The sequence below is a fragment of the Garra rufa genome, chromosome 20 (genome assembly GCF_049309525.1).
Source record: "Garra rufa chromosome 20, GarRuf1.0, whole genome shotgun sequence".
Classification (NCBI taxonomy): domain Eukaryota; kingdom Metazoa; phylum Chordata; class Actinopteri; order Cypriniformes; family Cyprinidae; genus Garra; species Garra rufa.
In genome coordinates this window covers 1,801,223-1,818,732 of record NC_133380.1, presented here as the reverse complement: position 1 = coordinate 1,818,732, position 17,510 = coordinate 1,801,223, and the positions used below count along the sequence as shown (strand labels likewise).

The following is a 17,510-nucleotide window of genomic DNA, read 5'->3' as shown; positions in this document are numbered from 1 at the left end:
GGTATTAAAACCTAACACGATTTAAACAAAAAAATAACCAAACAAACAATTTTGTACCAATTTAATGCTATCTTTACATTCCCGCCTACTTGATTTTCCTCACAAACTTCCGCCGCTGTGACGTCAGTGATTTATAAACGTACTGATAGACGGTAGCCAATCGAATCACCTCAGCTGCTCAGCGGGCAGTTCTTTTATAGATCTGTGCGCAAACCCGCCTGCGCGCATCCTCGATCCTGATTGGTTCAGAGAAACGTGACGTCACAGCCAATATAAATAGCCAAAGTGGCGGTGGCGCGATGTTCAAATCATACTGTAAGTTCGACTGTATGCGAGAAAAGCTCTGTTATAAAACAGAATAAACAATAGACATGGATTGCCTAAATGTAGCGAATTTTTTACCAAATTCCCCACGGAAGACACGAGGACAGATTCAGGTAACGTTAACGTTAATTGTAATATCAATTTAATGTTATTTAATGTATTAAGTCAATGTTGGAGATCTATGCAAATAATGTGCAGATTAGTGGTTAGATAATGGCTAAAAATAATGTGTAGATAATATACATATTTTAAAAAGAGTGAGGATGGTGTTTTTAGATTTTGTTGTGGATTTTCTTTCGTAAATGTAAGTATTAATGAGTATTTCTTTGTCATGTCAGGTTATTTTCGGACCGATGTTCTCAGGAAAGAGGTGAGGATGAATAAATTCTCAATACACCTATGTTATGTTATGATATGCTGTGATATGATATGAAATGTAAAGGTGAAACTCTGAAAATCAGAGTTTTGGTTCAGTGGATGGCGCCAAATACAGCTGTTTGGCGCGAGAACGGTTACAGTGTCAACAAAGACAATGCAAATGTAGCGCGAAAAAATTGTTTAGTTAACTTTGTTTTCGGAAAAGTCTGCTGTATATGTGAATATTTGAATGGTTTAATACATTTTAATAGTTAGCTAGAGACAATAGACTGACAAAGACAATCTAGCAAGCAGGAAACGTTCTCACAAGTTTCTCAAGTTATGAACGTTCCTACAGTAACGTTAAAAGAACGTTACTTATCTCTATAAAACGTTCTAATTAATGCAAGCATTATTTATATATCGCTCACAGAACGTTTTCATCCAACTTTTTAAAAATGTTAATATGTACTTAATGTTTCACAAAGCCAAGAAAAAATGTTTTATATATAACATAACAATATTTAACATACCTGGACCACGAAACCAGACATAAGGGTCCTTTTTTCTGAAATTGAGACAATATTTGGGTGAGATACAACTATTATGAACTCTGGAATCTGAGAGTGCAAGGAAATCAAAATATTGAGAAAGTTGTCCAAATGAAATTCTTGAATTTTACTAATCAAAAACCAGGTTTTTATATATTTATGGTAGAAAAAAAAAATCACAATGTCTTCATAGAACGTGATCTTTACCTAATATCCAAATGATTTTTGGCATAAGAAAAGAATATTTTTTCTCTAAATTTTATTCTCTAAACCATAATGGCCTTTTCTATGCCTTTTTTACATTTAAGTTTTGATATATTTACAGCAGGAAATGCACAAAATATCTTCCTAGAACATGATGTTTACTTAATATTAGGGATGCACGATCTGAACATTTTTTTACCGATAGCCGATAATTAAGTCCTTCTTGTGGCCGATACCGATACGTTCATATTTTTATATGATAATTTTGTGCACCCAGGAGAATACAAAATCTGAGATAAACTAATGAAATGTATATTACTGTATATATCTGGGTCTAACAATCATAGCAAACATCAGTCCTGACTCTTCAAAAATGTTTCTATTTTTTTGTGTAAGGCACCACAATTCTAAATAAATAAAATGCTTTGACATTTGTCAACCTGGAAAAAATGAAAAGTGCATCATGGAGTAAGGTCAGATGTCCAAATGTCCGTTAAAGCTTCTTATTGATCATATTATGAATGTGTGCAGCAACCAAATCGTACGAGGCGGGGAATAAAACATCAGAATCGAGATAAAAACATCAACTTTTCAGAATGCCGCAAGCCCAACGCAGGTCATGTGACATGAACCACAACCAATCAGCTTCACCCGTTCCCTTAATAACATTGAAAGCACTGCCAAGGTGGAGAAACCGCTTATCATAGCTGTACAGGAATAAACATTTTTAAATAAATTTAATAACACGCGACAAAGTCCGAGAGTCACCGCAGTTTACAGCTGCAGCCGCTTGCACTCGGAAAGCAGATGAATCTCAGATAAACCAGACTGATTGACTGATTTACCAGCAAGAGTACTTTATCGGATCGGATTTCATTTATTTATCGGAGCAATAAAAATGACGTCATTTTACCCGTATCGGTCCATAATTTATCTGTCCGATAAATATCGTGCATCCCTACTTAATATACTAATGATTATTGGTATAAAAAAGAAAAATGGATAATTTTGACCCATACAATGTATTTTTGGCTATTGCTACAAATATACCCGTGCTACTTAAGACAAGCTTAAGAAAAGTCCTTGCTATCAGGAGTGTGACATTTGAGGTCACATTGCTGAAAAATACAGCAAAACAATCAAAATGCATAAAAATATGCAATGCACTCCTGTCAAGTCTGATGTTTTTGAGACTCCAAACTGTCACATTTTCTAATGCGTATGAAGTTTTCATCGAATCTGCTGTATTCTGATGTGTTAACTGCATTATGGATGCGTTTGTGTGTTCAGCACTGAACTGATGCGGCGCGTGCGGAGGTTTCAGGTGGCTCAGTATTCCTGTCTGCTCATCAAATACGCCAAAGACACACGCTACTCCGAGACGGGGATGGCCACACATGACATGTAAGACAGAGCTGATGTCCATCATGTGTATGGATGCGTTTCACATCATTTTCTGATGGGTTTGTGTGGTTTGTGCCGCAGGAGCACGATGGAGGCCGTTCCTGCCAACTGTCTGCGGGACGTCCGGGATCTGGCGCTGCAGGCCTGCGTCATCGGCATCGACGAGGGACAGTTTGTACGTTTCTGTTGCACTCAGTTCTGCTCAGTGACACTTTATGCATTGTAATCTACTCGATTATAAACTGAGATGTTTGTTTTTTAGTTTCCAGACACAGTTGAGTTCTGCGAAGAAATGGCCAACATGGGAAAAACCGTCATCGTAGCAGCTCTTGATGGAACCTTCCAGAGAAAGGTGCGATTTTTGAGGAACCTGGGTTGTGTTTTTCTTTTTAGTAAATATAAATACACTGCATCCACAAGTTTAGGATCAGTACGATTTCAAATATTTTTTAAAGATGTTTCTTATGCTCATTGAGGCTGTCTATTTTATCAAAAATACTAAAATATGATGGAATTTATGCATTAAAATCTAATTTATTTCAAAACTGAATTTTTAGCATCATTACTTCAGCCTTCAGTGTCACATGATCCTTCAGAAATCATTCTAATATACTGATTTGTTATTACAATTATCAATGTTGTAAACCGTTGTGCCGCTTAATATTTTTTCTGGAAACTTTTTTCAGGATTCTTTGATGAATAAAAAGTTAAAAAGAACAGCATTTATTCAAAATAGAAATCATTTCTAACAATATACACTACTGTTTAAAAGTTTGGCGTTGTAGCTCCCTGGTTCAATAGAAAGTCGACTCTCCAACTGATGATCCTCGTAGTTTATTCACATATCCGTCACATAAATCGCCACTTCATGCCGTACACCATCAATAACCAGATTGAGGATCGACGTAAGAGACTGTACAAAGAAAAACCAAACAAACAACTAAATGAATAAACCTTGAAACAAACATATCAGATACAAATAAATAAACATATCACTTAAACATAACTAAATATCACAAAAATAACAAATAATTTTACTACAACAAAGATAACAGGTAACAAAGTCAAATACCTTGTTCTCCATTTAAAGCAGGAGCTAAACTCCTTACGAACCGTAAACCTTTGAGGCCATGACCATGTGCGTCTCGGCCTCGTTCCGTACTGAAATGTTTAGCGCGTACTCGCACTAGATCTGTTCACGTCAACAAATTTCACAATAAAAGACTGCTCATTACCATACACGAAACAAGACCAAATCAAAATATTGTGAAAACTTGGAAAAAATAAATGAATAACAGAAACATACAACAAATCATTAACAGGCGTCAGTCAATTTTTATTGAAAGAAATTAATACTTGTATTCAGCAAGGGTGTGTTCATTTGGCAAAAAGTGATAGCCTTGACTTATATTGTTAGAAAAGATTTCTATTTTGAATAAATGCTGTAGTTTTTAACTTGTTGTTCACCAAAGAATCCGGGAAAAAAAGTCACGGGTTTCAAAACAATATTAAGCAGCACAACTGTTTCCAACACTGATAATTCTAATAATAAATCGGCATTTTAGAATGATTTCTGAAGGATCATGTGACGCTGAAGACTGGAGTAATGATGCTGAAAATTCAGCTGCACATCACAGAAATAAATTCTATTTTAAAGTGTCTTAAAAATAGAATCTTGAAATTTTGCAATATTACTTTTTTTTTTTTTTTGACCAAATCATCAAAGCTGCTACTTTAAAAAACATTACAAGTCTTACTGATCTCAAACTTTTGAACACAAAACCAGTCTTCAGTAGCACAGGTATATTTGTAGCAATAACCAAAAATACATTGTGTGGGTCAAAATTATCCATTTTTATGGCAAAAATCATTAGAATATCAAGTAAAGATCATGTTCCATGAAGATATTTTGTACATTTCCAACCATAAATATATCAAAACTTATATTTACTTTAAAAGCTATTCATACAATACAAATTGCATCAAAGCAGCTTAATAAAAACAGAAAAGTAAAAGTTAATGTTGTAAAATGCATCAATTATGAAACTAATTGGAACCAGACTTCAAAAGCAGCACAACTTCAAAAGAGCGTTCCCATTAAGTTATGAAAACATTATTTCTGTAACTATTTTAATTTGAACTATTTACAAAAAAAATTTCTTGGTTATGCAAACTTTAGTGAAATCATTAAGGCAATGTTACATTTTAACATTTTGAAAACATGTTAGTTTTCTGAACGTTCTGAAACAAGTAGCAATTGTGCAAAGTATTACACTAACATTGAACTTTTAAAAAAATAATAATGTACTTAAAAGATACACAAGTAACATTTTTGTGCTACTGCTAAAGTTTTGAGAACGCTCTTAAATCCCAGATAACAAAAACATTTATTCCAAGAACGTTCCCATTAAGTTATGAAAACGTTATTTCTGTAACATCCAGATTTTGTAAAGTATTTACAAACATTTTTTTGTTGATTTCACAAACTTTAGTGAAAACATTAAGGGAATGTTACATTTTAACAGTTTGAGAACATCACAAGAATGTTAGATTTGAATGTTTTCTGAACGTTCTGAAACAAGTAGCAACTGTTCAAATTGTTACACTAACATCGAACTTAAATTAAAAACAAAATGCACTAAAAAGATACATAAGTAACATTTTAGTGCTGTTTTGAAAACATTATTAAATCCCAGATAATGTTATATAGGAATGTTTGCTGATAACTTTGACAGAATCTTTCCAGAATTATTCTGGAAGACTATCTTATTGTTATATTATTAAAATGTGACCCTGGAGTACAAAACCAGTCTGAAGTAGGAGGGGTATGTTTATAGCAATAGCCAAAAATACATTGTATGGTGCAAAATGATCCATTTTTATGGCAAAAATCATTAGGATATGAAGTAAAGATCATGTTTCATGAAAATATTTTGTATATTTCCTACCATAAATTTATCAATGTAATTTATTATTAGTAATATGCATTGATAAGAACTTCATTTGGACAACTTTAAAGGCCATTTTCTCTGTATTTTGATTTTTTTGCACCCTCAGATTCCAGATTTTGTATCTCCTATCCTAACAAACCATACTTTTTAATTTGATACATAAATCTCAATTTCAAATAATTGAGCATCATGACTGGTTTTGTGGTCCAGGGTTCCATAATTCAGTTTACATGCGTTTTGAGCAACATCGATGACCTTTGACTCTTGTCTGTGCAGCCGTTCGGTAATATCCTGAATCTGGTGCCCCTAGCGGAGAGCGTGGTCAAACTGAACGCCGTCTGCATGCAGTGCTTCAAAGAAGCCGCTTACACCAAAAGACTTGGAGCTGAAAAAGAGGTAAGGACAAAAATCTCTCCAGCTGACTGTGGTTGTTTTACTTTCACAGCAGAAACGCTGCGTGTCACATCCTCATCCTGTGGGCAGAAGTGAAATCTCACGCCGTCTTTTGTTTGGTTTCCTCAGGTGGAGGTGATCGGCGGCGCCGATAAGTATCACGCTGCGTGTCGGGCGTGTTACGGAGGTCTGGTGGTCTGTAAGGAGAACTGCGACCCGCAGAGAGAGGAGACGCCGCCGCATGCGATGTCAGGAAAACAGCTCAATCAAAGCGCTCCGCGAAAACTATTCGCTTCCCTTCATTTATGATGAAAATGATACCATGATTACATTAGCACTGTTACTACAGATTTAACTCACTAGAGTGACAATTTAGCACCTGAGTTGTACGTTTGCTTGTATTTTTGTTTTATTTTACTGTTGATTTTTCTGTATATATTACCTTTAACTTCTAGTTTTGAAGAGGGTCCTGCTAATGGAGTATGTTTTGTATTTTCAGTTTGAAGATGAGTCAATCATTTGTGCATGTTTTAATTTAAACCATTTTAAACTAATTTATAATTGTGTAAGAGAGGAACCAGCTGACACCATGAAACACTGCCAACAAGTGATGGATTATGATTGAAATGAGGGTAAATAAAGTGATTCCACTTTTAGATGGTATATCAGTGTTGCTTTTTTTGTGCATGTCAACAAACATTTTACTTGCATGCATTTAGGATAAAATGGTAATATGTGACCCTGGACCACAAAACCAGTCATAAGGGTCAATTTTATTTAATATATATACATCATCTGGAAGCTGAATAAATAGGCTTTCCATTGATGTATGGTTTGTAAGGATAGGACAAAAAAAATGTAATAGAGAAAATCGCCTTGAAAGTTGTCCAAATGAAGTTCTTAGCAATGAATATTACTAATCAAAAATTAAGTTTTGTGCTACTTAAGACTGATTTTGTGGTCAAGGGTCACATAAATAATGCAGGGTTTGTAGGATGACTGGATTAAAAATGCATAAATCGTGTTTTATGAGAAATTAGTTCATGATTAAAATACAAATATCAACCATCAAAGATGTTAGATTAGATATTTGTACTTAAAAACTAAAATGCTGAAGAAGGCCATTTGTAATCCTGGACCACAAAATCAGTCATAAGGGTTAATTTTGTGAAATTGAGATTTATACATCTGAAAAATAAGCTTTCTGTTGATGTATGGTTTGTTAGGCTAGGATAATATTTGGAAATCTGCAATCTGAGGGTGCAAAAATATCTAAATATTGAGAAAATATTTAAAGCCTTTGAAGTTGTCCAATCAAAGTTCTTAGCAATGCGTATTACTAATCAAAATTAAGTTTTGATATATTTATAGTAGAATATTTACAAAATATCTTCATGGAATGTGATCTTTACTTAATATCCTAATGATTTTTGGCATAAAGAAAGAAAAATTGGTAATTTTGACCCATACAGTGTATTGTTAGCTATTGCTACAAAAATACCAGTGCTACTTAATGACTGGTTCTGTGGTTCAGGTCACATAACAATGCAAGGTCGGTTGTATGGCAAATGCATAAGTTTAAAAGTGAGTTTATGATTAAAGAAAACAAACATCAACTTAATTTAAACAGGAAAACATGTTTTCATTCCACACTAACAGATCATTTGTTCTTGTTTTAATCATAAACTCACTTCATTTTACATTTTCACTTCAAGTATATTTAAGGATGTTTAGATATTTGTACTTAAAATCGAAAATGCTGAAAAAGGCCATTTGTGACCATGGGCCACAAAACCAGTCTTAATGGTCAAATTAAATAATAAATAAGTTTTCAGTTGATGTATGGTTTGTTAGGATATGACAATATTTGGCTGAGATACAACTATTTGAAAATCAGGAATCTGAGGGTGCAAAAAAATATCAAAATATTGAGAAAATCACCTTTAAAGTTGTCCAGATAAAGTTCTTAGCAATGTATCTTACTAAGCAAAAATTAGGTTTTGAAATATTTACGGTAGAAAATTTACAAAATACTTTCATGGATCTTTACTTAATATCCTTTACTTAATATAAAACTTAATATTTTTGGCATAAAATCGCTAATTTTGACCCATACAATGTATTTTTGGCTATTGCTACAAATATACCTGTGCTACTTAAGACTGTTTTTTTAATGCATGTAACATTTAATATCATAACTTTATGGATGTATCTGTTCATAGGCATCTAATAATGACATTTATTCATGGGGTTGTATTGATTTATTTTTATTTAGAATACAAACCAGTGATTTTGTTTTTAGCTGCACTTAAAAATGTAATCTGGTTATTCAGAGAAAACAGTTTATAGACAAGAACAAACTGATTTAAATCTGTAACCTGAAGATGCACGAAAAGAAATTACTAAACCAATCAAGCAAACTCAAATCCTCATGTATGTATGAACATATTCCCAAATGATTAGCATTGAACTGGTTGGTTTGTAAAGAATAAACTTCACCAATTAAAGTTGTATGGCAGGTAAACCAGAAAAACAAATCAAACAGCACCAGAGATCAGCATCACAGTGTGTTTATGTGGATCACTGAACATTTCACATCCAGATTGAGTCACGCCAGACTTTTTTTTTTTTTTTTTTTTTTTTACATCAAATCATGTTTTCAGATCTTATTTACAACCCAAAACCTTCATTTCAGCTTTGCTGAATGTTTAAGCATGTAATCTGGTAATGGTGAATCACCCCAGCTCTTCATTCACTAACACAATTAGTAAACGGGGTCAATGGGCTCTTTTTTGTTTCCGCCGCATTCCTACTCATTCAGCTGGGAAAACGTTAAGAAAACACACAAACGCTGCTGTGATTCCAGTGTGAGCGACAGACCGGCTCCACGATAACTTATTACTTTATTCCAGCTCATCAGTGCAAATCTGAACTCATCTACAGTCACATAAGAAAACACTGTATTTACACATTTAAGGCCACATGTAAAATGGCAAACAGTCTCCTATTGGCTGCCTGCCAAGGCTCCTCCCACATCCCGCGGCATCACGTGACCTGGGTGTCGTGTTTCAGTTTCCTGTGCGTGGCACGTGTCAGTAGACAGGTGGCTGGTAGCTGCTTTGGCCGGACGGGTCAGGGTTTGGTACGAAGGGTGGCTGCTGGTAGATGTCTTGACCAGTATTCTGGAAGGACGGATACGTGGGAGGCGTGTAGGTTGTAGGATACGGTGACGTGGGATCCCCCGCCGGATCGGCGTAGTTCTGGGTCGCGTCTGCAACGCCCTGACGAAACCTCACCAGAGCGAAGTAAGTTAACGCTCCCTGAGAAAACAAGAGATTTGTCTGTCAGTCGCCGACTTAAAGTGGGATTATTAGCCTTTAAAACAATTTAACAATAGTCAAGGTTTCTCAAAACTTGTGGTTTATGCAAGACACCACAGGTGAACAGGGTAAAAATGTGAATTAATAAATATCACCATACTTCCCACAGTTGATTAGTCACAGTACATTAAGAAATTAGGTTTTTATTCCAAGTTTTCTAAAATGTTGTGTATTTGCAAAAATTTCCAGAAAGTAAATATGAATATTAGATACAGCCAGATTCAAAATTCTTGTTTGGTTTTGTTGACATATTAGACTTGAAGGTTTTTACAGAAGGGATTTTGGATAACACTTTTTATCACTCAATAAATCAAAAAATACTGTCAACCGACAGAAACTAAATGCATTTTCACCACGTTTTCGGAATAAAATGTTATATAAATCAGTGTGAATGATATATCAACAAACCCTTCAGTAAAAACCTTCAGAATATGGACAGGAATAAAACTGCTAAGTTTGGTGTATGTAAGTGCTGCTGAAGTGGAGGAAAAACTTTTTAAAGATGTGGATTGGAATTAAAATCTATAGACGCAAATAGATAAAGTGCCATAAAATAAACACCAAAATGTATTTTGGATATTTTCTTTCTATTAGTCTGAACGAAGACATGTTATGGAAGCAAAATAGACCAAAATCTCTTAACTGACCAGTGCATGAAAAAAACATTTTTGGTTTTGTCTGTAGTGTCTTGCCTTATTGCATTTTTTCTGAGTCTGTAAAATGGGATAATATCAAACTTAAAATTTTATTACTCTGTATATTCTGAAGTTTTTAAAAAAGGGGATTTTGGATAACACTTTTTATCACTCCATAAATCAGAAAATACTGTCAACAGACAGAAAGCAAATGCATTTTCACCATGTTTTCAGAAATAAAATGTTATATAAACCTGTGTAAATGACATATCAACAAACCCTTCAGTAAAAACCTTCAGAATATAGACAGGAATAACACTGCTAAGTTTGGTGTATGTAAGTGCTGCTGAAGGGGAGGAGAAACTTTTTAAAGATGTGGATTGGAATTGAAATCTATAGACGCAAGTAGATAAAGTGCCATAAAATAAACACTAAAATGTATTTTGGAGGTTTTCTTTCCACTAGTCTGAAAGAAGACATGTTATGAAAGCAAAATAGACCAAAATCTCTTAACTGACCAGTGCATAAAAATAACAATTTTAGGTTTTGTCTGTAGTGTCTCACCTTATAGCGTTTATCTATCTGAGTCTATCTGATAATATCAAACTTACAGTTTTATCCCGCTGTATATTCTGAAGTTATTTACAGAAGGGATTTTGGATTTCAAATTTTCTACAAAAAAACCTTCAGAAACAGAGGAATAAAACTGCTAAGTTTGGTGTATGTAAGTGCTGCTGAAGTGGAGGAAAAACTCTTTAAAGATATGTATTGTAACTGAAATCTACAGATGCAAATCTGTATGAAGAAGACATGGATGCAAAAGAGACCAGTGCATAAAAAAATGTTTTTGCTTGTAGTGTCTTGCATTAAGTTGTAAGTTTATCTGAACTTTGGCTGGTTGAAAGTTTTGCTATATTAACTATCCATCAGTTTATCAGACTGATCACTCACCCATGATCCAATGGAGAAAAATGAAAAGGCGATGATGGCGTGGACGGCGTCTGTAGGGATGCCGCTGGTGTCTTGGGTCTTTGACCACTGATCCGCCATGAGACAGAAACACACAAACCACAGGAACGTCCAGGCACCTGACCAACACACAGCACAGAAATGACAGACACAGGAATAAAACTGCTAAGTTTGGTGTATATAAGTGCTGCTGAACTGGAGAAAAAACTCTTTAAACATATATATTGTGACTGAAATCTATAAATAGATAAAATGTCATAAAATACACACTTTATTTGAATGTGTATTTTAGATGTTTTCTTTCCATTAATATAAAAGAAATAAAAATTATATCAACAGCCAGAAAAAAAATCTTTTTCAGTATATTTTTAAGAATAATTTGTTGTATAAATCAGTGTGAATTATATGTGAACAAACCCTATAGTGAAACCCTTCAGAATATAGAGAAGACTAAAACTCCTAAGTTTGGTGAATGTAGGTACTACTGAAGTGGAGGAAAAACTCTTTAAAGGTATATATTGTAATTGTAATCTACAGACACAAATAGATCAAATAATAACATAAACACTTAAAATTGTATTTTGGATGTTTTCTTTCCATTAAAATGAAAGACATGTTATGGAAGCAAAATATAACTTCATAAATCAGAAAATACTGTCAACAGCAAGAACAAAAACTACATTTTAGCATATTTTAAAGAATAAATATTTGTATAAAATCAGGTTAATGATATATAAACAAACCCCTCAGTAAAAACCTTCAGATTATTAGACAGGAATAAAACTGCTAAGTTTGATGTGTGTAAGTGTTACTGAAGTGGAGGAAAACTAGGCAACTAGCTAAAATAATTTTTTTTTTTTTTTTTTTTTTTTTTTCCAGTTAACATTTATTTTATTTCAAGCAAAAAAAAAAAGTTTTTTCTTATGGATTGAGTTTTACTTACACATCAACTGACAAACAGATGCCATTTAAACAGATGCCATTTTGGCGTCTCACTCATTCACACAGGAAGAGGCCATCTGAGCGACATTTGAATGTGTCAGTACACAGTGAACAACCACAAGACGTTTCACTTTTAGAGAACGGTGCCACAATAACAGGTCATGCGGAAAAAAACAAGACAAAATGCCACCGGAGTTTCCACGAATGGAACAGACAGCACTGGGAAACTTTCCGGTGGACCGATATAAACGTCGCAGACACAGAAACACAGTAACGACTTGAAGAACGTCTCACCTGAGAAGCCCAGATCAGCCATCACCACGTACTTCCTCTCCTGAGCATTGCTCATCGAAGGCAGGAGCGCATCGGCCAAAAGGAAGGCGACGCAGGCCAGAAAGGCGATGACGCCGATGCCCACACCGTAATGACAGGCTCCATCATTCCTGTTGAAGACGCACTTCACCTGATGTTCAGCGCTGCTGTTCACGTAACCTTCAGCGGTTACGGAGGCGAACACCACAATGGCAAACACCTGTCATGAAGAGAAGTGAAAGCGACATCAAACCACAAGAGCAGAAATAAAACCAGATCTTCACATTTTCTGAAGCAAAGCTGTTTCGAAATATTACACTAATAATACACTACTGAGGAGTGAATGGGTGCCGTCAGATCTTGAGAAGACAAAAGCTGAAACAAATCCATCAAGACACTTTTAACTAAAATCTCCATAATCCATAATAACGCTTTCTCCATTGAAAAAAGTCCATCTCTTGTTGTCTCTCACATTCAAATCTGAGCTGTTTTGGCTTGGAAACGGTGCTTGATCTGTGCGTGTGCAGAACTAAAAAACTCATTCTGTGAAAGATACATAGGTAACATTTTTGTGCTTTGAGGACATTATTAAATAGCAGATAACAAAAAATGTATTTTAAGAACATTCCCATTAAGTTATGAAAACATTTATTTAAATGATTTACAAATGTGTTTTCTTGGTCATGCGAACTGTGGTAAAAACATTAAGGGAATGTTACATTTTAACAGTTTGAAAACATCCTGAAAGTTCGAAAAACAAGTAGCAACTGTTCAAAGTGTTACACAAACATTGAACTAAAAAATAATTCTGTGAAAGACAGTTTTGAGAACATTATTAAATCCCAGCTAACAAAAATATATTCTAAGAACATTCCCATTAGGTTATGAAAACGTTTTTATGTAACATCCAGTTGTTGTTTTTTTACGATTTACAAACGTTGTTTTTCTTGGTCAAGCGAACTTTAGTAAAAACATTAAGGGAATGTTACATTTTAACAGTTTGAAAACATTATGAGAACGGTAGTTTTAGATGTTTTCTGAACGTTCTGAAACAAGTAGCAATGTTGTGTTACTAAAAAAATAAAATGTGAAAGATACATAAATAACATTTTTGTTCTAACGTTTGGAGAACATTATTAAATCCCAGATAACAAAAAAATATATTCTAAGAATGTTTCCGTTAAGTTATGAAAACGTTAGTTATGTAACATCCAGTTTTTTAAAAGATTTACAAACATTTTTTCTTGGTCATGCGAAACTTAAGGGAATGTTACATTTTAACAGTTTGAAAACATTATGAGAATGCCAACAAAAATGTATTCTAAGAACATTCCCAATAAGTTATGATCAGTTAACATCTTGAGAAGACAAAAGCTAAAACAAATCCATCATTAAGACGTTTTTAACTCAAATATAAGTCCATAATCCATAATAACTCTTCCTCCAGTGAAAAAGCGGTCTGGTCTGAATCAGGAGAGAAATCTGCACGGATCAAGCACTGTTTTTCAGCTCAGATTTTAATGTGAGAGACAACAATAGATGGACTTTTTCCACTGGATGAAGCGTTATTATGGATTATAGACTTGGATTTTAGTTAAAAGTGTTTTAATGATGATATGTTTCAGCTTTTGTCTTGTCAAGATGTTAACTGATGGACTGGAGTGCTGTGGATTACATGTGGATTACTGTGATGTTTTTATCAGCTGTTTGGACTCTCATTCTGACGGCACCCATTGGTGAGACAGTGATGGAATGACACATTTCTATAAATCTGATGAGCAAACAAACTCACACACATTTGAGCACATTCTCATTTTTGATCGAGAGGAAGATGGAAACCCTGAGAGCAGGAAGAGGTCGCAGCCGCACGCCTCAGTCGACATGTTTTCATGCAAATGTGTCGCGAAGATCAGCCAAACTCCAGAAACTACCAGGCCTCTCGTATTACCAGCCATCTGCTGTGTTTACATGTCAGCACTGGGACGGAGGGACATTCTGTACTTGTGCACTAAATCACATGATACACATGATCACAGACACTAAACTAAACTGACTCAATATTGATTCACATGTGACTAGAGAGAAACAAACACACTGCTGATGTGCAAATGTGTGTGACGCCGTAAACAAATGACACCGAGCAAATCTAGACATGGCTGACAAGGTCATCTGATGCCGTCACACACCACGACCAGATATGAATCAGCTCTCACTGACTCTCCGCTCGGCGTCTATGGAAAGCCCCTGCAGCGTGGATCATATTCCTCAATAGCAAAATTAACCATGTTTACAATCAATAAAATAAGTAGAGCATGTAGATTGACTCTTTTATACATGAACAATATTATGTCAAGTCAGGTTTATTTCTGTAGCGCTTCATAAAATGCTAATAATAGCATGCTAATAACAGAAAAGTAACTGTTAATGATGTAAAATGCATTAATTATGAAACTAACTGGCAGCCAGTTCAGTTTATAATTAATTATGAAACGGCTTCAGCTATAATGAGGAACTGTTTGCTTTTTTAACTTAACCCAGCTAACATAAAATGTATTCTATGAATGTTCACATCAAGTTATGAAAACGTTATTTCTGTAACATCCAGGTTTTTAAAGATTCACAAACGTTTTTTCTTGGTTTAGTGAAAACATTAAGGGAATGTTACATTTTAACATTTTGAAAACATTAAGAGAACGTTCGTTTCTGAACATTCTGAAACAAGTAGCAATTGTAGCAAGTGTTACATGTTACTGTGAAAGATACATAAGTAACATTCTGTAACATCCAATTTTTCAAACAATTTACAAACATTTTTTTCTTTGATATGCAAACTTGTTACATTTTATCATTTTGAAAAAATTATGAGAACATTAGTTTCTGAATGTTCTGAAACAAGTAGGAATTGTTTTAAGTGTTATACAAACATTGAACTAAAAAATGTTTTATGAAAGATACAAAAGAAACATTTTTTATTAAATCCCAGATAACAAAAATGTATTCTAACAATGTTCCCATTATGTTATGAAAATGTTATTTCTGTAACATTCAGTTTTTCAAACGATTTACAAACTTTTTTTTTCTTGGTTATGCTAACTTTAGTGAAAACATTAAGGGAATGTTACATTTTATCATTTAAAAAACATTATGAGAACGTTAGTTTCTGAAACAAGTACCAATTGTTCAAAGTGTTAGATGAACTTTGAACTAAAAAAAAGTTCTATGAAAGATACATAAGTAACATTTTGTGCGAAAGTTTTGAGAACGTTATTGAATTCAAGATAACAAAAAATGTCTCTATTGTAAGAACGTTCCATTAAGTTATGAAAACGTAACATCTCTGTAACATCCAGTTTTTTTAACCGATTTACATACATTTTTTCTTGGTTAAGCAAACTTTAGTAAAAACATTAAGGGAATGTTACATTTTAACAGTTTGAAAACATTATGAGAACGTTAGTTTTGAATGTTCTCTGAACGTTCTGAAACAAGTAGCAATTGTTCAACGTGTTACACTAACATTAAATTAAAATCAATTCATTCTGTGATAGATACACAAGTAACATTTTGTGCTAACGTTTTGAGAACATTATTAAACGTTTTAAAAACGTTACTGGACGTTACGTTTGCCAGTAACTTTGACTGAATCTTCCCAGATTCTAACATAGATTGGTTGAGAATTAATTCTGAAAGACTATTTTACTTTTATATTATTAAAATGTGACCCTGAACCACAAAACCAGTCTTAAGTAGGACAGGTATATGTGTAGCAATAGGCAAAAATTCATTGTAAGGGTTAAAATGATCGATTTTATGGTTAAAATCATTAGGATATAAAGTAAAGATCATGTTTCATGTTCCATAAAGACATTTAGTAAATTATCTACCACAAATATATCAAAACGTAATGTTTGATTAGTAATATGCATTGCTAAGAACTTCATTTGGACAACTTTAAAGGCGATTTTCTCAATATTGAGATTTTTTTTGCACCCTCAGATTGCAGATTTTCAAATTGTTGCATCTCGAACAAATATTGTCCTATCCTAACAAACCATACATCAATGAAAAGCTTATTTATTCAGCTTTCAGATTATGCATTATTCATGCATAAACCCATTTCACCCCAATCCTGCTGTAAAGTATTGATCATAACGAGCTGATAAGTTGAACGCGACACATGTCACTCACCCAGCTGAGGAACCGTATGATAGTTTGCGGCTGTTTGATGAATTTGATGAGATCGAATCCCGCTCCGGCGAGAGAGGCTCCGTACGCCACACTGTTCGACTCCATCGGTCAAACACACACTCACTCACTCACAAACACACACACACACACAGTCACACACACATAGGCGACAGCTGAAAACACAACACGGACACACACCACCCAGTGCAGCTGCTTCCTCACAGACCGGTGTCAGATTCGCGAGTGAGTCGTTCAAGTGAACCGGATCTTTTTGATGATTCACATCATTCAGGCGAACGTTAAAACGAGGCGTTCAAAAGAACCGATTCCGTAATATGATTCATTTGCGACGTTGAAAATTCAATAAGTTTAAAGTCCTCAGAGTCACTACAAATCATTACAGATGAAACACGGCAGTTTAATGCTTAATAATGAGTTGTTTATGCTATTGAGACACGTTCTATTTGAACACAAACACACAAATCATCTGGTTTACTTTTAAAAGTAATGCGTTACAATATTGAGATACTCCCTAAAAACGTAACTAATGACATTACTTAGTTACTTTTTATGGGAAGTAATGCGTTACGTTACTTTTGCGTTATTTTTTTAAATCTGGGCAGGGCTTGCTTGTTTGTTTTTAATATAAAAAGTTATATTTTTGGCAAATGCATGCATATTGACTTTTATACATTTACACTATTATGTCAAGTCATATTTATTTCTGTAGCGCTTCATACAGTGCTAATATGTCAAAGCAGTTTTAAAAAAACAGAAAAGTAACTGTTAATGTTGTAAAATGCATTAACTATAAAACGAATTGGCAGCCAGTTCAGTTCATAATTAATTATCAAACAACTTCAAAACCAGCTCTAATGAGGCCAATAGTCTGCTTGCTTT

The 17,510-nt window shown here is 34.2% G+C and overlaps 2 protein-coding genes across 2 annotated transcripts; one reads left to right on the top strand and one right to left on the bottom strand.

The window, feature by feature from the left end:
* Positions 1 to 314: 314 nt before the first annotated feature.
* tk1 (thymidine kinase 1, soluble) lies at positions 315 to 6,847 on the top strand. Its single transcript, XM_073826205.1, has 7 exons — positions 315 to 437; positions 663 to 694; positions 2,727 to 2,840; positions 2,922 to 3,015; positions 3,103 to 3,192; positions 6,068 to 6,187; positions 6,314 to 6,847. The coding sequence occupies exons 1-7, from the start codon at positions 372 to 374 to the stop codon at positions 6,491 to 6,493; spliced, it is 696 nt and encodes a 231-aa protein (XP_073682306.1). The 5' UTR covers positions 315 to 371; the 3' UTR covers positions 6,494 to 6,847.
* A 1,893-nt stretch (positions 6,848 to 8,740) lies between these two features.
* syngr2b (synaptogyrin 2b) lies at positions 8,741 to 16,835 on the bottom strand. Its single transcript, XM_073825983.1, has 4 exons — positions 16,611 to 16,835; positions 12,405 to 12,642; positions 11,151 to 11,287; positions 8,741 to 9,504 (listed from the first exon to the last, which is right to left on the bottom strand). Exons 1-4 carry the CDS (start codon positions 16,713 to 16,715, stop codon positions 9,277 to 9,279), a joined length of 708 nt encoding a protein of 235 aa, XP_073682084.1. The 5' UTR covers positions 16,716 to 16,835; the 3' UTR covers positions 8,741 to 9,276.
* Positions 16,836 to 17,510: the final 675 nt, after the last annotated feature.